The sequence below is a fragment of the Lissotriton vulgaris genome, chromosome 4_1 (genome assembly GCF_964263255.1).
Source record: "Lissotriton vulgaris chromosome 4_1, aLisVul1.2, whole genome shotgun sequence".
Lineage (NCBI taxonomy): Eukaryota > Metazoa > Chordata > Amphibia > Caudata > Salamandridae > Lissotriton > Lissotriton vulgaris.
In genome coordinates this window covers 1,185,955,352-1,185,981,735 of record NC_141691.1, presented here as the reverse complement: position 1 = coordinate 1,185,981,735, position 26,384 = coordinate 1,185,955,352, and the positions used below count along the sequence as shown (strand labels likewise).

Below are 26,384 nucleotides of genomic sequence, written 5' to 3'. Positions count from 1 at the left end.
GGGATATCTGGTTGCACCGGACCAGGACAAAGTTACAAGTTCCAGCCGACAGCAATGGAGCATGGGTCGGCTACAGGGACCCAGTTAGGCCTGATGAACAAAGTATATTAAAGCCTGGTTGCAGAGCACTGCATGGCTCTGCATTAAAGATGTGTTGCACTGCAGAGGCAATGCATCCATTAAGAGATGAGTGAAGGCTGCAGTGTGAGGTCCTGATGCATCAACATTGAGGATCCTGTTGGCAGGGCTTGCGATGTGAAGTCCAGTGTCGAGGATGCTATGTGCAACTTAAGTGATGCATTGGTCCCGAAGAGCAGTGAAGCTGCGATGCAGACTTTCGGCATCGCTGAAGAGGCTGCCGTTGACGAGGGGTGCGAGGAGCTTGCGCTGGGAAAAGTGTCACACAGTTGCTGTTACAAAGGCGATTGAGTGGGATAGAGTGGTAGGCATAATGGGTAACAGAGACACCAGCATTATCACAATGAGAGACATAGACACCAGTAAATAGAAAAACAGAATGAGAATAATGGGCAGCAGTACACAGAATCCATGGCATAGAGAGTTGTGGAGTGGATGAGAAACCCAATGAGGCTCCAACAGTGGGACAGTGAGACTCTAAGACACAAACACTCAGACAAGAAGACACAGTGGGTCAGGGATACATGGACACTTGCATCAGAAAAGCTGCATAATTAGACAGTGATGCACAAGTGTATGAAAAAGGAACAATGCCAAAGATTATTGTAAATTTAGGATAAAGATACTATGCAGAAAGCATCAACCATTTGAACATATTCAAATGCATTGAGGCACTGACTCAAACAGCAAGATTTAGATATGAATAGTTGGACAAAAAGACAAGAATATGGATACATGCACAGAAGTTATCGACAATGGAACAAGAAGACACAGATCTGGCAGGTTAAATAGACACAAGGGCAGGGAAACATGGACACCTGGATACGGAGACATTGGGAAAAGCAGACACAAATATGAGAAGAGAACAAAACGGGTAAAGGGGCAGGAAAATACATATTCTGACAAAGAATCAGGAGACAGAGATTTAGACACTTGGACAGAGAGACAAGGGCATTTTCATAGAGACAGGGAGACATGAAAAGTCAGAGAAAAATAAAGGTTTGTGCAGTTAGACCCGACAATGGGACGGAGGATGATGAAAAATGGAGCAGGGAGACACCAAATCTGCTACACAGTGTGCCATTCACAAGCAATGTTACAGTGAGTCATGTATGGAACAGGGAACGGACATGCAGAAAGGTACAGAGACTTGGAAAGTTAGGGACTGATTATGAGCCTGGCAGTACTCGGACTTCCAGATTTGTGAGGCAGTGATGCTCCAGCCACTGCCGCACCGGCTGGCTGACTGCTCTATTAGGACTTTATTGGTCGGATCGCCATTGTTCCTGCTGCAACCCCCAAGCAACCTCATTCCCTGATGGTCCTGCAGCAGTCTGGGAGACGAAATATGCTTGGTGTTGCCCCCAGGCCCTGGCAAATATATTATGACTTTTCTGGAGAAAGGGCCCCCCTCTTGCCCCTCTGCACAGGGGTGCATGCAGGGGGACAAATGTTGTGCCCCCCTGTAATTTTGCATCCCCATTTCCTGCATGGGACGGAATGCACAACATGATGCATTCCTTCCCGTCCACAAACATGCACTGGCGGTCCCACGGTGGTGCTGTTTAAGGCTCACAATGAGCCTTCAACAGCGCCGTTGCATGACCGCCATACCGCTTCTTGGTGGTGTGGGGGCCAGGCAGTGGCGTGCCGCCTGCACCACCAATAGTCATAATCAGGCACTTAGATAGGGGGACAAGATCCTGGAAGAGGTACTCCTGGTCACACATACAAGGAAAAAGAAGTACAGGCACTGGAACAGTAAGATACATGACTCATTCACTGGAAGTGTGAGACACAAACACTCGGAAAAGGCAACGCAGCCATTGGAAAATGGGCTGGTACACCACCAGCTGCAATAGCAGGTGAGCGTAATGTGAAGAATGTAAGAAACTTATACACCATCAAAATATTGTTGGGTTTCCTGAGGTTTGTAAGAAACGAGTCCATAAATGGACTATGCCGCTGTACAGGCCGCACGAGTTAGAAAAGTCATAAATAGTAGTCAAGAATATATTGAAAAAAACATCTGATAATCATTAGTGTAAAATTGTCCTTTAAATGGCAGACATTGCATTTGATATTGTCCAACGGTATCTTTGCATTAAAATATTCGATACGACACAGATAAGCTGAAGGAAATAAAATATGAAAGCCATGAATTAGTCTCTCACATACATAGACCCTAAATGGTATTTCAATGCATCTTCAATGCTTGATCGTGCTTCACAGTGTTTTTTTAAAATACACAGATTTTCCTTTGGTTTGATTCTGAGTTTAGACTGCTTTAAAGGTTTATGGACTGTCTTGTATATTGAAGAGTGATATTATAGACTTCTGAATAGCTGTGCACTATTCGAAGGAGCAGAACTAATCATCTTGTCTAAATATTTGTTGTTGAATGAGTGAACTTACAACAGTGGTGTCCAAAGGTTCTCTACAAGAGCTTGATGTATGCTCTACTTTCAGGATAACTGTAGACTTGAAAAAGATATCCATGTGGAATACATGTACATTCAATGTTTCTAAATGGAATTATTTTTTTTTAACTTAGTGGCTATCCTGAAATTTGTCATAGATCCACTCCTCATAAAGAAATGCGGAAAAGCCTTGACTTGAGTTTCCTCATTTGTCAGATGCAAATTTTCATAGAGGAAATTGTAAAATGGTCTTCGCATTCTTGATAGACTGTGCTGTGATTCCCTGTTGCATAAGACTTACATTGTATAATAATTTATTTTGTTTGATGTTTGGGGGAGGTTTGTATACAAGAGACCACAAAGTTGCTTGTCTTCTGTATTAAACTGAGACCTCTTTCATAATCTCAAGTAAATTCCTGGATTTTGTTTTTTTCTTGGCAAACAGCTTCATTCTGATTTGGACAAGGGAATTGGCACTGTTAAATATACCCTGCTAGGAGATGGAGCTGGCACCATTTTCACCATTGACGACACCACAGGAGATATTCATGCCATTAAGAGCCTTGACCGAGAAGAAAAGCCATTCTACACCCTCCGTGCTCAGGCTGTAGCAATAGAATCTGGGAAGCCAGTGGAGCCAGAATCGGAATTCATTATCAAAGTGCAGGACATTAACGATAATGAGCCCAAATTCTTGGATGGTCCTTATGTTGCAACTGTTCCTGAAATGTCACCAGTTGGTAAGTAGTAACTATAATAAAATCTACACTGATTTTAAAAAGATTTAATAAAATACGTGTATTTTGGCAAAGGCGATAGAAGAATAAATTATGTCACCAGGAAAAATTCAATAAATTGATTTTTTATGTATGTCTAGATTGATAGCCTGTGGTTTGAACGACAGTATTCATTTAATAACCTCATTCTCTCTGCAAGTTACCACATCAATGGTGATCTTTCTTTTTGCATGGTGAACAGACTACACTGTGACAAATCAAATTCTAGATTTTCCCACACGTTTCTGCGTTTACTGACGATTCAATGTTATCAGATTTGGCCCAGAACTACTAACAAGTTGATGTTTTTAATCTTAGTACTTATCCTGGAAATTCACATGGATGTTTACATTTGATTTCATTTAGGGACTAAGATAGCCAAGTGTTGCATATAATAGGGAAACGCCTTATGTGTATAGTCGATACAAAACGGATTGAACTATCAAGCTGTATGATAGAATTCGAGCAATGTCTTTTGATAGTTCACTTGTAAAGAGTAGATTTGATGGGAAGTCAAGGACGATTTTGCTGCACACAGGAAAGTCAATCTCTTTCATATAGCTCAAATATGTAATAAGTTCCACAGTTATGAACATTATATTCAACAATGCAGCAATTTGAAAAACACTTTTTTATACCTCTATTGTTTTAGGAATGGTCTTCTTTACTCTTCATTTCTGTTTCTTCGTGTGTTTGTAGACTGCCTAGGCAGAATTTCACAGTTTATTTTACTTGCTTGATGAAGATAAAAAGATGACGTATTAGTGTTTACCTTGGAATTATTTGACCTCAATGTACTTGTGCATTATTGGAATCAAGTTAATGTATATGTTTAATATTTTAATTGTGTGTGCAACATATTATTTGCATTTTAATTATGCGTGCAATATATTCTTTACATTTTGTGCAAAACCATATACAGTAATAAAACTAATGAAAAATTGATAATAGCATCAAAACAAGAAGTACAACATTGAAACTTTAAATGTTTGACATATATAACAAATAGGGGTGCATGAATGTGATGGCATTTTACTGATGACTCTAGCAATATGTTAAACATATGATATGCAGCTGAGGCTAATTGTACAAAAATGTTTCTTGGAATCTGTGAAGAATGAAAGAAATTATATCTCACCCACACTATGATTTCTGCCACACTTTCTGGACCCAGAGGACTGGAAACACGTTTAAGATGCAAGTTACATATTGCAAAGATGTTGACATCTGTGCAAGAGGCCTAGGCACATAACATTACGCTAAGAGCATAAAGATTGTCAATTACAGATCTTTTACTCAAATCTCTTTGTCACAGTTTGACATATTGTAGGGAGGTTATAAATGTTAAATCATATTATTTATGAAAAGAAAGCAATGTGCAGAACAGAAACTACAATAGATGAATAAATGCGCAAATCTATAGCTAGGGAAAGTAGGCTCTAGACAGAAATGTAACCATACTTTTACACTTTTCAATATAAGGTGCATTGACCAGCAACCTAATATTGATGATTATACTACATAAAGATGGACGCGAAAATGTAGTACCAATGTACTTATGCTGATATAATTATAAACTCTTGTTTATTTCTGATAAAATATACCCTTAAAGCAGAGGAGGATTAGAAAAAACATAATTCAGTATTCACATATTCATAATGCTATATAATTAAATCAGTCAAAAATACATATGATAACACACAGAAAGATAACTTTATACTTAAGGTTCAAAGAGAAAAGGCACTATGGTTGTCTACCCCTTTCTACTACATTTGCCAAATACACCATGCAAACTGAACCGACAGAATTGGATCCTGAAAAAACGACCATTTTACATTAGGAAAATGTTTAATTCTTAGTAAGAACCCCTGGTTCCAAAAGCAATGAATTAAAGACAAAAATTAAAGTTGTTTATGTTCCGGTTTCCAGTAATCCTTTGAAGAGGCAACTTTAAGTATAAGTACCTCAAACTTGTTTTTGGAATGTATTGAAAGTATTTAATTTAGTTCAAGATATCTAACCCTGACTCTACTATTTTGCTTTTTTCATAAAAACAGCAACTGGGGAAAACTAATATTATTAGGGCTTGATCACAGAGCACCAAGACCAATCCAAACCAATTTTTTTCATATATGTGTAACCCAAGGGAGCTACCTCACTATGTCCTGTGACAATGGGTTCTGCAAAACTTCACAGAAAACAAAGCTCCAAGAGATGCAGTCATCCTCAATTTAGCCCTCAAATATTTTATAGTAGACATAGGGAAATTAGTCATTTTCTTTGGAAACAAGTTCTATGCCAGTTCTAAGTGTGTCAAACCTATAAATTCCCATAGGTAAGCACCACATAAAACCATTGTCGCCTTTTTGACCCCAGGCACATTGAGCTCTACTTTTATGGGTCATTTATGCAGTTTGTTGATAAGGCTGACAATACAGGACTGTTTTGAACTGATCTCAGCTACATTAATCGCAAAAAGAGTATAAAAAGTGATTATGGCTCTGGAAAGCTAGGGGGCCAATGGATACAGACTTCTACGGTGGTCTCTTGGACTGCAAACCTTGGATTGGATGTCTCCATATCTGCTGGTTCATATGTAACTGGCTATGTACAGCAGAACCAAATAATTTTTTGAAAAATATTTGGACAAGCCCTAAAGAAGATCTCATGCAACTGATTCCCAAATTCACTGACTCATTTTCCAGAAAGAGCATAGTAGAATGGGACCAGGGGAATCCTGAATCGACCCTGCAGTCCCTCCCTGTTTCCTAGCCCAAACAAAAACTATGGTCATTTTCCTCACTATTGGGAATCTCAGACAATGTCTAATAGGCCAATTTGTTTGTCTGTTTAGGTTATCACAAGGAAATCTGGCACTGCAATAAATGTGTTTAAACTCATATAATGAACATGTGAGTCTTATAAACAAATTTCCCTCGTTCTACAAATATTTTCTTTAGATTGGGAGAAATTAGACAATTGGGCCTCTTTGGGATGCAAATTCAAATCATTTACACATTTAAAGGCTTTAAGAGGCTGCATTTAGCTTAATTTGGTGTTGAATAATGAGATTCTATATTCCTTTCCACTATATTATGCCTCACAGTTTAAAATGTTTATTGCCGTGCTCCTTTGCAAAACATTTGTTGCAGTGGAATTATTAACCTCCTATTCAATCTAACTGAGAACTAGTTGTTGCATCTAGCAATAGATTGGAGCATAGATCCTGTAAAAAAACATAATGTTCTTACAAGTTTTTGTTAATGCCATCATTGAGTGTTATATTTTGGTTGAATGCATGTTTATAAGTGCATGATGACATGGCATAGACAGTTGCCAGCTCACATAAGTATCACAGTAAATGCAGAAGTCATAAATCATGGAATAAATCAATCATGATAGCGATTGAGCGTATAAAAGCCTGCTTCCTATTGCATAATTGGAGGGGTCTGAGTAGAATACCACAATATCGCAGGGTCAGATAGTGGACGGCTCGGCATTGCAGTATTGTCAAAGGCAAATTCTTTGGTTGAGGTAGAGGTGTGATGGAAGGGGCTGGCTTGCCATGTGAATTCGGTAGCTGAGCACTCGGCAATGCACAGTAAGTAGAATTATCATTGTTCATAAGATGAGGGTTGCTATCAGTGGATTCCTCTGCCCAGTGACAACCTTCCATGCATCTAGCATGCATGCAGCATCAGGAGGTAGAAACAGGAAACACAGCACAGCTGTGGTAGAGTGCTCATGAAGATAAGAAAAGAGAGTCCATACTGCCCATGCACCAGGGAGTTGCTCAAACCTGAACAGAATTAACTGACATTAAGATTGTGATCAATCAGTGTAAATATAGGGCCCATTTTGTTTCCCCAATGACACCTTGGTAATAACAGCAAGAAGAACTAAGAGACGAGTGAACAGAGAAGTGCATGAGAGCCTAAAAATGCAAGCTTGAGTTAGCGGGTTAGAATGAATATCATGAAAACAGCATTTGATGAATCTCTGATCCCCTCTTTCCACCTGCAAACAGATGAAGGACAGAGTGTGCCTATACACTGCAGACATAGTAAGTACGAAAACCCAAAGAATGAATGCACTTGATGCTGCATGTTTCTGGGGCCACTGGTACAATAACATGGCAGCCATGTGGGAGACCATTTGGTATTTCCGTGCATTCACTATCCGCAGTTCATGCACTCACACGGGGAAGTGTGAGTGAGTACATTGGCTGCAGAAAGAAGAATTTCGCTGTTTAAAAGTGTACAACCTTCCGTTGTGTACCTATGCTCAAGCACAGAATGAGGTTCTGACACTTTCCCACTGGTGTGTCATTTACTGCCAAAGGGCATATAGAAAAGCTGTAAATGATATTAGTATAAGCTGAAATCAGAGTGTGCCCTCAAAGCCAAGAGAGTGCCTGAAATTCACACAAAAAAACACTGACTTATACATCAGTGATTCCATGCCATACTCATTATTTTACCCCTTCCCTCTTTTTGACACCGGAATGTTGGGAACCTCTATACATTGGTGCTTCAGCAGACAGGGGTAATGGACTGCACAAGAAGTCCTGAAGTTGATAAACAGCTGTGCAATGAACGCACACTCACTCCTCTGTCTGGCAGTTAATATGCATAACCATATCACAGAAAGGCTCTTGTGACTTCCAAGTCTCCAAAGGAAACCATAGGAAACAAAGGAACCACTGAGATTGGTTGCAATCAGCCCCCAATGTCAACTTCTACCACTGCTTCTACATCAAGAAAGATGAATCGCCAACAAGAAGCCAAAGAGAAAATGTTAACCAGCGGTGAAAATAAGACACTAAACAAGCACAAGCAAACAATCTGCACAATGCAGGTGCCTGACACCACCACCCTGCATGCAGACAGCCAAAAAATGATTGCGTTTTAACTGTTGGGATGGAGGTACATGTTCATCAAGTATCAATCAAGGCCTGCAAAAAGACAACTTTACTGAATGAGTTCCTTGTTCAAAGGAGATAAATTATTGATCCCACCAGGCAACCAATCCCTGCAGCTCTAGAGCCTACTGTACTGAGGGCAATTTCAAATGACCAGGAGGTCCACACATCTGAATTCCCATTGTCCAGTTCCCCATTAATCAGCTGCTTCGCTTCAAACCTTCCATGGACATATCAAACCATTTATAAGATCCATATTGGAAGAAAGCGGGAAATGGTCATCTTAGCATAGGGAACTTTATGGAGATTCCCACCAAAATATGTGGCATGAACCCGGATGTCCAACCTGTCCCAATGCTGGTAATATACAATGTTGCAAATCCAGAGCTTCAAAATTAAGTCTCCTTTTAATAGACAGGTGGAAATGATTCAAGGAGAAACCATGGTGCAAGGGTGCCTGTGCCGGCACATGGCAGCTGTTTCTGCGCCAGCGCTGGGGAGAGCACAGGAATGCAACATATCATCGTAGATATATCGCATTCCTGTGCTCTGAAAGTGCAGCAGCATGGCAAAGGCAAAGGGCTTGCGGTGCCGCGCTGCAGCACTTTCTTGTAGATCTGCCCCTTTGTACGGACGCATAGATCTTGTTAACTCTAAACCATTCATTCCAAAACCCAACGCCCACAGCAAAATGGCTGCCAATAGTACCCATCAGTAGCTTTCTCAGGCATACCTGAAGAAGCATGTATCGGGGTTTTACAGTAATGGGTCCAAAAAACCTCGAGTAACCACAAAAAAATACATATTCACTGTCAGATACTGAGGATTGCCATCATATGGCCACATCAAACCTTGAGACGCACTGCAGTACTCGTCTTGCCATTTAGGTCAAAATGAATAATTCCAAATGTAAACCCTTGCATGACCAGCCTTCTGTCTTCCAATCATCCTCAATTGATACTAGTTTCTCCTAGAATCTTATGTAATAACACAGTTCTAGTGCCTTACATGTCTTGTTTTCCCATTCCATTTGCATTTGCTCTAAAGCTGTGTGTGTTCAATGTACAGTTTCAAAACTGACCAGTGCTAAAAATGGTCTTCAAAAACTAAAAGCGTGCTCTTTTGTGGGAGGCCTTCAATTTTGCAGATCTTTTCTTTAGAGCTGCGTTATTGGTTAAATAGGTAAAAAGTGATTTCGAAAGAATGTCGTGTAAAGGTCGGCAGAACCTAAGACTCACTGAAAGTTTCCATAGTTTTGACACATGCCAAATCTAAATCTTGCAAATCTAACACGGACTCAAATCCATTAATTGAAAAAACGATCACACTTTGAAAAGGAGATGTTTTGCTAGGAAAAAGCACATATGGTATGATTTGTTTTCGTCCTGGTGATGTGAGGTAAAAGTGCTTCGTATATTGCAGAAGCTTCAGATGCTTGACAGGCTACATTTGTGCCTAGTTATACCTCCATATAAACATTGAAGCGGCCTGAAAGGAACACTTGTGTAGCCCAGAGTATAGGAATATAATGGCAATAAACTTTTTAAAGATTGCTTCCTATTCATCTGCAACACAAATTTGTATCAAATAATTTGCTCCTTTAAGATTTAGGAAAGAGAATATGCCCTTGAAGTGCTCATGAAATATTTGAATAATCCATATATTTATTAAATGAACGATTTTAATTTGCGTACCCTAGACCCAGCATCACTAGAGAGTTTACAAAAGAGACTTTATATTGGTCAGGTACTCATAAGCATTGGTAAAATAGTGAAGACCAAGGTTTAGTAGCACAAACCAAGTGAAATGTACATCTTGTTAAAAAAAAAGTTATTTAAACATTTGTATACAGATGTAAAAGCCAGATGTAAGAAGAGAGCTCGCTCGCAAGAACAGGGTATTATTTTTGCAACCTGCCTCTGATTTTGCAATGAGACACATTTGTACTAATAGAACACATCACAACATGAGAGGCCGAGGGTGTGGCAGAATGACTGTCTTAATGAATATTAATTAGGCAGGTTGCTGTTGGTGACCCCTTGTCATGGGGTACAGACATAGGGGTGGTGGCTTGCAAGGAACAACAGACCGCCATCTTTGTGTGTGAATTCTTCAAAGGGACCGGTGCTGATTTAAAACAAGAACAAGTGTCCCATTTGGTAAGTCATGGAGGGAAGCAGACTATGGTCCAGGGTTCCCCTAAGTCCGCAGACAGAATTCTCAAAGGAGATATGGTTACTAAAGGCCCTCCTTCTCCTTTGCCAACCAGTTTCCCACCTCCTTTGAGGTAACTGGTCAATGGTCTGCAACCGTAATTGTGGTTGCAAACCATTGGTCTATTAATTGCAATTCAGTATTAACCACTAAACTTTTTTACAAGTCAGAAATGCATTTTCAACTTAAAAGATGCATTTTGTACATTGTAAACACATTTTACATTTATAAATCCTGTCATTTTGCGAATCGCAGTGTACGCAAATTATAAACGGTTTCATGCATCAGGCAATAACTTATCAATCCAGTAATAGTCTTACCATAAGAACGAACCGCACCTTTATGCATGGGACACAGTGGCGTAGCTAGGCCTTTTGACACCTTTGGCGCCCACAAGTTTCCTGCCCACGTTGTCCGAATGTAAGTTCGGGTAGGAGGCTGCGCACCCAAAACTCGCATTGCCTGGGGCGGGACACCCCCCCGCACCCCCCTCAACTTCCACCCCCACACACACTCCCTCACTACGCCACTGGTAGAACAGTTCACAATTACATCCCAAGAGGGATTATGATAAAAGATTCCTTTATTAGTATATGCCAAAGTCCTAGTACTAGTGAGAAAAAAAGGGAAGAAGTGTTAAAGAATTCCTCTTCTGAAAACATAAAGAGATGAAGAACATAGCAGTCGAATTCGATTTCCAGACATTGCGAGCACAGACCTAGAATGATTTGTTCAAGTCATATTTTTTGTGAAGGGTCTGTGTTTGCAGCTGTTGCAAAGTAAGTTTGTGAATCCTATTGTGTAGATATTTTTTAATTGTAATAGATTTTTTTTTGATAATCAATAAATAAAGCGTTGTTTATTCTGTTGTACTCTTTTTGGCTAAAGAAAATAGGCACCCCAGCTTATGATGTAGATGTTACACAAACAAAAAAAACTTTTGCATAGTTTTCTTCTCGAGTTGGGGCAGTACTGTTCGTTTTCGATTAGGACCAAAGCTGATTTCCTTAATGTTGGCCTTTGCTTATAATTGCAGAGCAAGCAGGTAAATGATAGACAGGAAATTGGCCCAACAACAATTAACATAAGGTGTATTTGTAAAGTGCACGTTCACCCTTGGGAATCTTGGTGCTGAGTGACAAATATTCATTATTACCCATCTCAAGGGTTCTCATGTTATCAACCTCAGAAGGATGAAAAGCTGAGTGGACCCACCTGTATTTGAATGTGTGACCATGAGGTTAAACACAGGCCCCTTCTTTGACTCCATTATCCACTAAGGCACAAGGGCCCACTAACTAGAGTTAACATTAATTCATGCATCCCATCCCTCATTGAATTGTTTTCTCAATTTCTGTTGGGGGAGGAGAAAGACTGATTTGTCTATGGTTGGTCCCTGTAAGCGAACACCAAGCAAAAAAGGATGCATTGCAGAACAGACCAAGCATGGAAACTAATGGTTCGAATACTTTCAATTAGCTAATTCATCACCTTTTTGAGGTAGAGAAAGTGAAAAAATCTGCACATTTACAAGGTTTCAGGAGCTGAGGCAGGTCCCTCTGCCAGCCTCTGGTGACATGGAGCAACAATAGTTCTCTTTAGCCTGGTCTCTGCCTCTATCCTTCAACTTCAAACTAGAGGGTGCTATTTGTTGTTCAATTGCTGGGTGATAGACAAGAGATAAAACCAAAGCAGGGAAATGGACTCTAATCTCTCTCTAACCTTTGACCCGTCTGGTGCTCCTTTTATTTGTGAACCAAAGGTCACAAGAGAAGTACCAGAGACACAAATAGAAACCAGTAAAATGACCTGTGAGCCCCACTAAGCTCTGACTCATATATATGGATTTGTATTTAAAGCAGTTGATAGATAACAGGTGTCGGTACAGTTTTTTCAGTTGCTTCCCAAAATAGCTAAATACTCTATGAATTATTATAGAAGTTTAGTTAAGACAAAATAAAACACGAAATTGGGTCTTTGATTTTTCCGATTGTCAATGAACTGTGAATTTATTTGCACCTTATTAAAGCCACCACACACAGACCATAAAAGAACACAGCCTTTCACATAAAAAGTGTCAACCAACTCAAGGACATGGTACCTTTATTTGGCACATAGTCCAAATTGTTAGGTGTGCGGGGGTAAACTGTGATTGTATCTCAAATTACAAAAAAATGTTCTGCCCCCACTACAGGTGGAAACTTGCACCTGGACCAGAGACCGCTCAGTGGTGAAAGAAACAGTGGCAACTCCAATTTCATTGAAGGGACCAGCCTGCTGTAAAGACAAGGGAAGGGTTCTACACACAAGCAGATGCAGTGTGTGGTTGTACATCTCTGGGGAAGAATGCTTTGGTGGTCCCTGGGAGCTCTGCCCCCTCAAAATCTGCCCTCAGAGATGCATTGGTTAATTATTACTTCACCTGTGGTACACATTCAGTTTGTATTCCTAAAGCTTGTTTGCTGCTGCACCTGCATCAGTAAAGTGTAAATTGGAAGGGCCATGCCCCATGCAAATCATATCTCCTCCTTATGTCCATCCGCAAAATTGATATTACAGACGGAGTCTCACAACCATCTGTGACCTTTTTGTAACACAGAGGTGCCTTGGATAGTATAAAATGGGCTACCTGGAGACTCTGATGCCTTCATCATTCTCACATGGATGCTATTCAATTGCATACCTTCTTGTTAGGTTTTTTTCTCTATGACCACTGGCAATACTTCACCAATCTTCTCAGCTGCACTGATCCACATGAGGGGATGCTCATTCACTATTAACCCCTGTGCCATGAGACTGATTCACTTGGAAAGTGCAATTTTCCCACTGTATAAAGCTTTACAAGTATCTTGCTCTATTTTGACTTCTTAGCTCCAGGACTTTTATGGTTAGTCCATTTCTGTCTCGAAAGGGACGGATGAAAAATATCTGTAATCCATGATAAAGGTTATTCCTTGGTATCATCAAAGTGTGAGACACTCACTACATTTAGGACCATTCATAATATTGCTTACTAGTCATAGCTTTGGCCACACGTAAGGGTTCTCTTGTCTTTCTCATCTCCCTGAAACTAAGTAAGATTTCAAAGGATGAGATTAAATATAAAACTCACCATTTGTATCTCATACCTTTCTTAGATGCTCCTTACTCATAGATTTCCAGTGGGTGCACTTACTTTCTCATGGATTAAAACGTTTTTATTGAAAACGTGTTTTGCAATGAGTAAGCTTCTCTAATTGCCTAGAAATATATACAGAAGTAACATCTAAAACTGGAATTAGACACAACTCACAAAAAATATTTTGTTAATTTGGCCAGAATATTGAGTTGTAATTCACATCTAGAACAGAAGTAATACACAACTACTATAGCATTATAGCACAGTGAAGAATGGTATAGTAGATGTCAATGGCCCTGAACCCCTGAGGAGCAGGCAAGGACCTATAACTATAGAGAGGAACTTAATAACCAGTATTCATGGAGGCAGAAGAGAGATAAGGCTTTAGAGCATTCCACCCACTGAGAATGTTCTAAATGAAAAAGGCAGAACTAGAAAGACGTGAAACAGAATGTGGAGCAGACGTCTCATAACAAACTATTGACTCTGAGCCAATTTATGGTCGTCAATGAAGCTCTGAGTAGTCTTTAATGGTCTGATCATAGAAGAAAGCTTGGTAAATCAGACCACCTTTTTGTAACTGGTTTCATGCTGCCAATGTGTGTTGGGCGCACCTAGTATGGGCGTCATCCAAGACAGACTAGGTTGTGTGCCCCACACGCAGGGACTTATTGTTCCTTAACTTTGTCAGTAGTGGCTCCTGGAGGGAGTGCTGCCGGGCAGTGATGTGGGGCGGGGAATGGGCAGGGTGGGGGGTAGTAAAATCCAGAATACGGCCGAACAGCGGTAAGTAAACAAAAAAAATGAAAACTAATTTCATTGCGCGCACTGCATCGCCAAATGCATTGCAGCGCGCGCAACAAAATTTGGTTCATTTCTTTATTTGTTTACTTACATCTATTTGGCCATTATCCAGATTTTACTACCCTGCACCCTGCCCCCACCCCGCGTCACCGCCCGGCAGCACTCCCTCCAGGAGCTGCTACTGAACTTTGTCTCAATGTACGTGCAGAAGCATGTGTGTGATGGGTTCATAAAGCCTCCCTAATGTCCTTCTCATGTTTCAGTATAAGTGCTTAATTTGAGCCAGTGTTTTCCAGTGCTCGGCACCGTCACTTTGTTGTCAACAGTGGCACTTATGAGGGCCTGCCACATGGTGGCGCCTTCAGTCAAATTTAGATATAAGCACAACAGCTGTTTATTAATTCAAAACACAATATCATAAAAAAACGACTAATACCTACCACCCAGGCCGTTTTATAGCTTTGGGGGCCTGAAATTGTCACACTTTTAAGAGTGTGATGATTTGTAGTGTGTTGGTGGTTGGTGGAGAAGTGTGGCTCAATGGTTAGAGCAGCAGACCCTGATGCAGAGGTCTAGCCCGGGACCAGGGTTCAATTCCCCGCCTCGGCGGGTCTTGGGCTCAAAAATTCCAAAGACCTGATAATTCTCGCCTCTGTGCCTATTCCAATCATGGAGTCCCACTCTGCAACTCTGGGCAATAGCTTGCTTAATCTCCACAACGGCCCCCACAACGCTAAGGATGCCTGGCCTCCACCTTGGGGGTGCCCAGGAGTGGACGTCTCACAGGGAAAGCCAGGATGGGTTCCACAGCGATATTCGTAAAGCGCCTTGAGACCCTTGAGGGTGAGTAGTGCGCTATACAAGTATCAATTTACATTACATTTTACATTACATTGGTGCTGTCATTGGCAGCTCTGGCAAGGTTAACGGTGGTGCAAGGTGCACGGTGGTGCAAGGTGCAGTGGCCCTCTGACAAGGACCCTGGCACTTCTTATTCTTTTTTTACCAATTAGGCGCTGGTGAAGATCTATGAACCCAGATTAGGAGATTGGTTAACAGTAGGAGGTAGAAAGCATGTTGTTACATTACTTCATAGCTGCCTCTTACGTGAAAGACTTTTTGCACAGTGGAAAACGTTGCAAGTTTTGCAAAACTGCGGATAATTCCAGGTTGCCTCCAAAAATAAAAGAGGAACATTATGTATGTAACGTAGATTCTAAAGACCGCTGTTAACATTTGTTAAATGAATGCGGGGGACCAATGCTATGAAAAGAAATGCAGTGATTTAATACAGCTGTTGAAAACACATTGCTCTCAACGTGGATGAACAATCTTCACATGGATAAAAGCAACACGATATGCCAAGGTTTCTGGAAATGTATTGTGAACTAAAACTGAGATATTGCTGCTTCAGTAATAGGCTCTCAGTGGGCTTTAGTGCATGAACTATGGCGGTAACGCTTCGAATTCCGCCAGTGATGAAAGGAGCGAGGATGTCAAAGGAAAACACAACTTATCACAAAAATGATACCACGGTCTCAAGACAAACTTAGGGAGCTGGATTATCACACTGTTTGGAGGAGCTGGAACCAATATGAATAAGCCTACTTTTTATATAACTTTTTCTTTTAAGTCTTACTGTGAAATTGGCTTACAAAAATGGCAAATACACCATATAAATAACAGAAAAGTTGTATCCTAACCACTAAGCAGTGGGCGTGTATCAAACACAGATGTACAAACTATGAGCCATATACACTAAAGTAATGTAAATTAAAGCGGCATGTGTCAATTTCATGACAACTGAAACTGGAATACTGATAAAATCTAATTTAATTTTCTAAATCAGCACAGACAATTTGACAAATTTTGCAAACTGCTCCGGAAGGTACTTACCGCAGAATAAGTATGAAGGCCCCAATTCATTGAAGATTTGTAGGAAATGAAATTCAGAAATGTATGCATTGTAGATTTCAGCCTCCGATTTCTATAGATATATTCCATGTTGAGATATACCTTTCTGCGGAGAAGCCCCTTCCACTGCATACTTGTCGAATATGGTGGCCTGCTTCTCTTTGCCACCCTATACCACTCGGAGTCACCTAGCGTGGATGCGTGCCATCATGAATTAAGTTGACCTCTTACAATTAATGTTTGTGCCTACGGAAGCTCATGCGTCTGTTTCAGATGTAGTTTTCAATATATTTCAATGATGACAAACGAGCTTCTAAAATATTTGTAAATATCTACAAATATAATTAACTGGGCTTGCAACACCACAGGTACTACAGCTAACTATGACTGGCTAAAATCAATGTTTTCAACCATAATTACAAATATCTTTCAGTCGCGTGTCAAACCTATATTTCAAAGGAATTAAATAATACTTGTAGATTATGTATTTTTTTCCATATTTTTTGTAAATTAATATCATTTACTTAGATGGGATGTCAACTAGTTAGAATGTTAGAAAGTTGTACAATATAGAATATACACTTTATGCACATTTTCCTATTGTTAATACCAGATAGCATGTGAAGGGTTTGTGAAGATATTTACAAACAACACTCCCTCATTATTTAGCATCAGGTTAACAGAACAACCTACACAATAATAGGCAAAACCAAGTCAATTGGTAATTGGAGGGGAAACTGAGTTCCGACAGTGGAGGTGTTACTGTGTTCTTTTGAGGGTCTTCAGCGTTTATCTACATTGGAGCAAAGTTGCAGCTGTCTTGATAGATGCATGTTGTCGGTCAAGCTCTTTGGTCCATCAATGGAGAAAGCCTGGGTCCTTAATTTTAGTTTTTTGCACTTCTTCTCCAATCTGATGGAGTCCTAGCTGTACATGTATAAAGAGCCTTTTGAAGTTGTAAGCTTGTCTGTCAGACAGGCAGCAGGCCAATGGTGAATATTTTGTCTACAATGCAGCTATTTACAAGATAGTGCAGGATGGCCAGTGGAGCGGTGGTGGCATGGTGACTATCCACATTTCTTGAAAGTAACACAAGCCTGCTTTTGGTGGAAACTGTAAGTCTAGTACTAAGAATATTCGTACGCTCAGATTAATATGTGTGTTCAGTACTACATATATTTTTTTTCTGGTAAACAACCCCAGAAATCCTTTCTGTGCATGTCTGGGTGAGGGTGATGTGGTCATATTCTTTCGGGGCTTTGATGTGACATGCTCTGCGTTTAGCACACTCTTAAGGCACCAGCATTGAATGTTGAAGGCCATGGACCAGGTAGTTGCCACCATCCAGAATTGTGTTACCTTCTTCAATAGAGACAACTGATTGGTAATGTCTTTGTTAAGGGTGAGATTTGTACCAACGGTAAATGCCAGTGATTTGGCATTGGGTGAAAGATGGACTTCAAATCTTTCCAGGTTCAAGTATTTGGAACAGGTTTGGACTAACTATTGCTTTTTGCTACAGGTGAATGGCATTCATTCTGTGTTGGTGGGGTTGATATAATAGTGCTTATAGAAATTCTTATTTTTAAAGGACATCCAGATCTGAATGAGTTGCAGACAATGTGAGATGTAATGGACATCTGGAGCAAAGGTGACCTTTAAGTAAAGTTGTGTGTCATCCATGTATTTTTGAATTTTGATGATATTGTCAGTTAGCAGAGTTCAAGGAGACACTATATGTAGGCTGATGTTGGCTGGAAACAGATGGAAATGTAGGGACTCTGAAGGTGAGTGCAATCCTCTGGGACATAAGGGGCCCTTGTGAATGTAGTGTTGCCATCTGGATATGTAGGAGAGGCATTGAAAGACATTGCAAGTTAATCCTATTCAATAATTTAGAGGGTTCTTGAGTGTGGAATAGTCCCTAGGGTTGAAGGTTGGTTGAATGTTCCAACAAAAACAGAAGGAAGGTGTCACATTTGCCTATGGACAGGAAGGCCCATATTATTCTCTCTCCTCATAGAGACACACATACTGCAGTGGTGTAATACCTAGACTACATATAAGTTAGAGTTAGAAAATGGGTTGTTGGTGGTCGTGTGTGGGGCCCTACTTAAGCATCAGCCACAATCCTTGTCAGAGTGAATCAGAAAAAGTCACTAAATTAACCCATGCATAACCCTCTGGTAGCTTATCATAAAAGCAGTCAGGCTTAACTTAAAAGCAATGTTTAAAGCATTTGTGCAGCACACCAACAGTAATAAAGTCAAACCACAACAGAAGAATAATCCCACACTAAAAAATAGAGTTAAATGTATAAATTATTTAACACCAAAACAACAAAAATTCGATCAGTGGTAAGTACAGTGCCTAAAAGCAACAAACATTAGCAGAGTCAATATGTTTCACATATGTAACATCTTTTACCATTGTTAATGTTTTATACTAAATTTCCTTTTGCAGTCCATGCTGCTATCTAAGCTGATTATTACATTTTGATGATGGTCATTTTTTATTGTTGTAAAAAATCTTGGAAACTGTTATTAGTTGTTTAGTAAGTGACAAATGTTAAAGTAATAAGCAAGATAACCAAGCTCTTTCATGTAGTACCTGATTTGTATACGGCATTGAACTCCTTCCACAGGAAACATACAAAAGAAATTGGCAACAATTGTCATGTAAAAAATATCAGGTCCTCTCTACCACTGAACTCTGGCATACTAAGAAGGGAAAGTGAACAAAGGATCACAAACCTGTCACACTTGAAATCCTCGGAAGGGGGGTTAATTAGCTCTGTGTCGAACTCTTTGGAATCCGGCAAACACAGGAACAAAAGGAGATGCAGGACATGCACTCTTCTGGATAAACAAATTAGACTGCAAACCTGTTGCAATCAATAAGTATGCTCTCAAGAAAATACAAGTATTTGCAATGCAATAGGTCTCGCATTTGCAAAAGTTTAAGCTATTGGCATTGTAAATGACAATGTCTTTTCTTTATCTGTTTTATTAATTAACGCATAAATGAAAGGCATTGTCATTTACAATACCAATAGCTCAAAGTCTTGAAAATGCGAGACCTCATGCATTTCAAAGAAACAGCCCTTACTATCCCTGACCACTTGGAAAGTGAAAGAGCACATGGTGCAATGAATGTGGCAGGAAAGCATGCTGTGATTAAAGTAGGAGAAACGTATTAAAGAAAATAGTGCTTACAGTCTAAATAAGACATACTGTGTAACTACAGAAGTAAAAGGGTCAGTCTTCATGGAAGGTTACAAATGAAGACAAGGGGGTACTAAGGAGGAACTAACAAGGTCATTAATCAGAAGCCAGCATTTACAAAGGACAATGACACAAGCTAAGTAAAAATATGGGCGGAGAGTGGCTTCGCTTCAAGTCCATACTCAAATACAACATGCCCCGCAGACCAGCGCATGCCCTGCCTAGGCTCGACCTAAAAACTACAGCACTTAAACCACATTTTCTTAAGCAGTTATGTTCTTACCCAGTACGTGGATGGGCTATAAAGATCTACTTGGGGTAGTCATTACAGTTTTTTGGGAAATTGCATTGTCATTTGTGTTTTAAAATGTATAGTAAATGTGTTTTATTAAACAAATTTTAGAAAACATGCTTAGCAGTGAGCTGCATACAAAAGGGCTTGTCATGCAGTAAATAACATTTCTTGGTCTCACTACAATGCCATAAAGGAAGACAAAAAAATGTTTCATCACTACCATTAAAGAAACTTAGAAGGTAATTTTCTAGCAGCAACGCAATCAGCTAAAAGATTAAGAGCACAGGTGTCTACATCAGTTAGTTTTTTTGAAAATTGGCAAATAGGGGGGTCACTCTCATATTTATATAGGGCTACATCAGTTAGACCATTCCAACTTCAAACAAGGCGGTAACAAGGAGGGACTAGCAAGACTCATAATGAATCAGAAGCCAGCCTATTGTTCAATCTGTCCCGTCGGCAGTCGGCGAGGAAGGCTCTGAAGGACCTTCATTGGCTCCCAATGGCTGCCAGAGTGCAGTTCAAAGCTCTGTGCATCATGCACAAATCCTTCCACCGTGTAGGCCCAGCGATTCTGCACCCTCTGGTTACGCCTTATGTTCCAACACGCCCCCTTCGGTCTGGTACCCTGCAGCTGGCCACCTCCTCTAAAATTAACAAAGCCCGTTGGGGTGGCCGCTCTTTTTCCCATTCGGCGACCAGACTCTGGAATGCCCTCCCCTTTGCCATCCGGGGTAACAGCAACCTCCTCTCGTTCAGAAAGGCCCTAAAAACGCATTTGTTTGCTAAATCTCTCTGATCTGCCCCGAGCCTGCGCTAAAACCATTTTATCTTCAAGCGCTGCGAGGCCCCAGGGCGGTTATGCGCTATACAAATGCAATTTTTCATTTCATTTCATTTCAGTTACCAAGGACAATGACACAAGCCTATGAAAAATATGGGAGGAGAGTGGGCGATACTTCCATACTCTATTACAGCATGCCGCTAGGCTCAACCTAAAAAGGGATTAATTCAACAACCAACGGACAAATACTTCCAATGCACTTTGGTGCAGTACCAAATTCTGCACAGACCTGCCTCACTAATAGTAATTGTAATTGCATTAATATAGCGCTTACTACCCCTGAGAAGGCATCAAAGGGCTTTTCAGAGGTTAGCATGCTATAGTAAATTACCTTTGCTCTTTCCACATCCTGGGAGTTCTCTTCTGTTCTCCCAAGAAATGTAGTGCTTTCAGAGAGAAAACGTTCCATATATAGAAAAAGAGCTACATTTCTGATGATGAGAAATAGCTTAACTTAAAAAATTAAGCTTGTCTGATTGGACACTCGAAGGCTGATTAGCCTTTAAGGCTGAAGAACCCTTAAGGGTGAGATGGGAGGTAGGAATGCCAATGACGCTGTAAAACGATGTCATTCTATGCACCAAAGTGTAGCACCTCTATAGATTAATTAAGTGACCCTGCCTGGCTAAAGAAAAGTATCATGCTAGGCACACAAGCGTTTTGACGGAGGCACACAAAGCAAGTTATGGGTCCTTCTAGCCACTTTGTTGGTGAAGGCGTTATTGGGTGGAGTCAAGCATATTACAGTGACAGAAAGGTGCACATAGCTTGTTGAGAAAGAGCAAAACAGATAGACCCTTCAATTAATACGTCAAAAATGAACTTCCATCGTCAGCTCAATAATCGTCTGACTTCGCCCTGGAATGAAAGCCGCGCCATCAGCACCTGTCGACGAGGCAGACATTCCAGACAGCTGAAATAATCGAAAGGGGACAAACGAAAGAAAGAACTAGGGTGCTGCTAGAGGCTGGCTAGGCTGCCATGATCCATCTATGCTCTCCTGGCTTCCCTCTAATCACGGCTCCGTGCAGTTTTTGGATTTTTGTGAATATTTTTGCCTGGGTTGATTTGAATTTCCTGCTGGGCCTCTGGTCAGCATTATTCTTCTAGACACCGAATTGTATCTGGGGCCGGAGTTTGCGGAGGTGTTAGGGGGTTCTCGGGCGGCTGTTTATACATAAGTCTTTTTTTTCAGAAGCTGCATTTTGGTTGACAATTCCTCTTTCTGCTACATCACATGTCAAATGTTATGTTTATGCACTGTTGAATGGCTTTGTATCGCTCGTCTTCTATGGGCAGTTTTTTTTTTATATCGAAGTACCCTTAGAACTGAATAAAAAAATGAACGCACCTCTCTTCTCGTGCATTTGTTATATAATGTACGCAAGTCACATATATCATTACCTATATGGAGACATGTCCACGGCTCAGAAGCCCTGCCCATGAAAGGACAGGCGCCTTGAGTCACTCTGTGCTCAGCGTGCACGGAAGGACAGGCGCCCAGTGGGCCTAGAGGGACAGGCTGCTTGAGACAGCCAGAGCGCCCGGTGGGCCCAGAGGGACAGGCTGCTTGAGACAGTCTGAGCGCTAGGTGGACCCAGAGGGACATGCTGTTTAAGAAAGGCTGAGCTCTGTGGGACTGGAGGGACAGGCTCCTTGAGACAGTCTGAGCTCTCAGGGGGCCCAGAGGGATAGGCGCCTTGAGACAGGCAGAGCACTCGGTGAGCCCAGAGGGACAGGTGCCTTGAGACCGTCTGAGCGCCCGGTGGGACCAGAGGGACAGGCTCCGCCTGCAGACATTGTTATGCCCAATTTGCCTCTAAAAGGCACCCGAGGCTGCCAGGGGAGGGTGGCACGGAGGTTTCTTCCAGCACCTGGCAGCACAGCCTTGTCCAGAGAGAGGCCACGTCACACTCTATCCAAGCTGCTTCAAGCCATGCCAGGCAAGAGCAAGAGCCCGGGAGCAGAAGTGAAACAAAGGGCCTGCCGGGCACACGCAGACTGGCCAGATGGGGGCTCGAGAGGGCTCTGCCAAGAGAGGTGTAAACGCATCTAATGCAGGAGGTGCGGGTGTGCATCTTGCACAGCTTCCACCCCAGGCTAGTCCCAGCGATAGTGGCTCCTGTTATAGCGCCCAGCATCATTGTAGCCAATTTCTGAGTGCTCCCAATATTTCCACATATGTGAATTCTGGAGCTGTGAGATGAAGCGACATGCCCAGGCTCACACAATTTGTCAAAGTGAGGAAGCCGGGATTAGTGTACAGATATCACTAACAACTCCAGAGAGGGGAGGCGAAGCAGGGTTTTGTGGGTGGGGAAGAACCCAGAGTCCACGGACTGGTGTACTGTGAACCCCCCACTGCCGGCCGTGAAAGCAAAAGTGATTGCGGGGGAAAAATGCTACCGCCGGCCACAGCTTGCAGTGCATGTGCGCGAGTGGTGCACGCGCAGCAGTAATCACATCATATGGCGCCTCTGCTCAAGCACGTGCCCGCGCACATGCACTGCAAACTGTAGCCGGCAGTAGCATTTTTTGAAGCCCTTCTTACTTAAGGTCTGGCCAGACTACCGCAAGCGCTGGGTCAGGCGAGACCTAAAAATACAGTGGAGAGCGCTTCTATAGAAAGATGGTCACAGAGCAATGTACAAGATGGCCAGCACTACTTTGTAACGCATAATAGAAATGCTTTTTAATTTTGCATTCCAAAGGAGTGTCAGCCACCTCATATGCTGATCTCAATGTCTATTAATATAGAACAGATAAAGAGAGGGAAGAGAATGTGGAGTAAGGGCTAAAACGGCCGATCTTGAATCTGCCTTTTTCACCTAGATTACCTGGACGAATTAATATCTGCCTGCAGTCGTCATTTATATGTGGTATAAAACGCCAAGAAGCAGACAGAAATGCAGTGCTATATACTTAGAATTTATTCGTAAAATATACTTACTCCGTATAAATCAGAATTTGGTCCGGAGCATGTGAGTTACCTGAATAGGTTGGGTGACATTGACGCTCCCAAGCTCAACGGTAGCAGGGTGCCCGCCATTATGATTGCGGACGACACCCTGTTGCTGTCCAAGTCCCCCATGGGTATACAACGGGTCCTGGACTGGTTTTTGACTTTTTGTGTGGAGCGTGGGCTAGAGATCAATGCCCTGAAAACCAAATATATGATCTTCAACCCTCCCTCCTCAACTCGCCCCAACCCTACCATAGGCCCACTGAGATTAAAGAGGGTCCTCACTTTCGAATACCTGGGGGTAACCATCAACCAGAATATGACATGGGACTCGCATCGGACCAAGGCCAATATGAAACTGGTTCAGTTAACGGGTGGCATCTGTAGGATGGCAAGTAGGTCGTCCTACAAGCCTTTTGGTCCCCTCCTCCAAATCTATAAATTGCAGGCAAGAGGGGCAGTTACTTATGGAGAATTGTGGGGTTTCACAATTGCCCAGAACTTGCAGATTAGTGAGAATAACTTCATTAGGCAGTTGGCAGCCCTATCACCAAGCACCCCCCTTCTCCCGCTGAGATTAGACTTGGGTCTTAGACCTATTACAGAAGAGTTGGGACTAAAACCAATAATCTTTTGGCGCAGAATCTGGAGCACGCCTGAACTAATGAACTATAGGGCTGAGCTCGAAGAGATCCTACGCTTACCTAATGCAACACAAATCCCATGGCTGAGATATATTAAACAAACATGCGAGACCCTAGGAAGACCAGAACTATGGCTAGATCCGGGAAACGCATGCTGTAGGATCCCACGCAAACTTTTCCCGAGGGATTTTTACAAGCAAAAGTTACTTGTGTCAACAGACAGTACACGCGTGGGGTCTTTAACAAATTTGTTTATTAAATCTGAAGACTCATACCATCTAGAGCTTGTCCTTGATGGCATCAGCCCCGTTCTGACTAGAAACCTATTTATGCAGTGGCGATATGGCACCCTCCCTCTCAGGGCACTTACTAATCGTTGGGCCCAGTCCCAGCCTTCAGCACAGTGCCCGGTATGTTCACACCATCAGGAAAACGACCTGCATATTATATTTTTCGGTAAAGCTTACCAAAGATCTAGGAAGTACTGGCTTGTCCCTCTCCTTAAAAATCTTGGTTTTAGGCACTACCTCCCAGCTTACAGAATATTAAAGACGGAACTATCACCCCCAATTGTGTTTGCAGTGGCAACATTTTTAACAGCGATGTGGCACATCCGTAACCGCTGCATTAAGTCAGATACAGATCTGTGATAATTGAATTGTACCAATGACTCTCAAATGTAATGTACTGTAACTGATTTCAAACAGGCTAATTGTATTGCTTTTAAACTATGTTATTACTTGATACTATTTTAACTTTATTTTAAACTGTTTGTATTTCTTTTATGATCTAAATAGATCGAAATAAAGATTGAAATGAATGAATGAAAACCAGCAGGATGACATGAATATGACATGTAAAAAAAGTTGAGATTGGCGATGTTCATTTATTCTTAGCACCGTAAGCAAGCACAATGGGCACAATGTCCAAAAATAGCAGAATTTGTTAAGTCTACACTACCTGCACATTGTGCACAGCAGTATCAGAGGATTCAGTATCAAGACGCACAGCACGCCAGAAGCCAGGGGCACTGGGCACAACACACAACTTACACTTAAAGGCAGGATATTGCCTGCTTTAGGATTTAAGAGTACACGGCCCCAGTGGGCAGTACACGTTGTGCATTAAGGAGTGGCATACATTGTTCTTGCACACACCGTCCACTAGGGGCTATGGATGGAGCATGCACACACACTTTACATGCGGAGACTGAAGAGCACAGGAAATCCATGAGCATACACAGTGCACAGGTTGCAATAAGCAAAGGGGGTTTCAAAATAATGGAGATGAGGGCTCCAAAACTACGAGGAGGAGAGAGACAGCCTGCATTTGCACTCGTATGGGGTGCAGGTGTGTAACATTGCCAGTTTCAATGTCCTAATGTCTATTTCTGCAAGGTTGACAGAACTGCATTCAAGACAGTACTTTTTATTAACAACAGTAGTCTAGAAGATGGCCCCAGCTTAGCAAGATGAAGCATCCACAGGGTGACCACATACTCCAGTCCTCGCTTTCTAATCACATCTTACCCTTTTCAGGATTGTTCAGACAATCAACGCGAACCAAGACTACAACTCACAGAAAGCAGTAGGTAGTTAAACAGTAGCCCTTGGTTAGCGTATGTGGACAGGAAAGACTAGTAGAATCAATCTTAAATACTTATCAATGAACTTTAACTTCATTTCATCAAGCAATGCCCACACCATTGCCCCTGGCACCTGACAAACACGAGCAAACATTTAGACACCGCAGCTCTAGAGGGTTTGAAGATCATGGTACCAGAGACTCATTCTACTTAAGGAACAGTAAGTCATTCTCAGTGCTCCAATCCACTATGCATTCTGGGTTTTGTAGCTCTGGGTCGCTTTTGTTAAACATACACACTCTAAAAACACTATGTAAAAGAAAAGCCCAGGACTGGTTCATTGCCTCACTGGTGACCTGGAGTCGTCTGGAAGCCTTTCCAGTGGCACATACCAGTTCTTGTGTGTTCACCCCTTCACAATGTGGTTGTAGCTGGAAAAGAAAGCATCAAGCGCTCTCTACCAGCTGCACCCCTAAGTACTTCGCAACTCTCAATCATAAAGAAGGGATAAGCTTTTTTCAAGCA

General features: G+C 41.6%; 1 protein-coding gene across 1 annotated transcript in view; it reads left to right on the top strand.

The window, feature by feature from the left end:
• CDH12 (cadherin 12) overlaps positions 1 to 26,384 on the top strand; it is a 1,369,316-nt gene that overhangs the window by 481,055 nt on the left and 861,877 nt on the right. Inside the window, exon 3 of the mRNA XM_086965412.1 lies at positions 3,004 to 3,298. Within this exon, the coding sequence (XP_086821538.1) occupies positions 3,004 to 3,298 (295 nt within the window). The remainder of the gene's footprint in view (positions 1 to 3,003; positions 3,299 to 26,384) is intronic.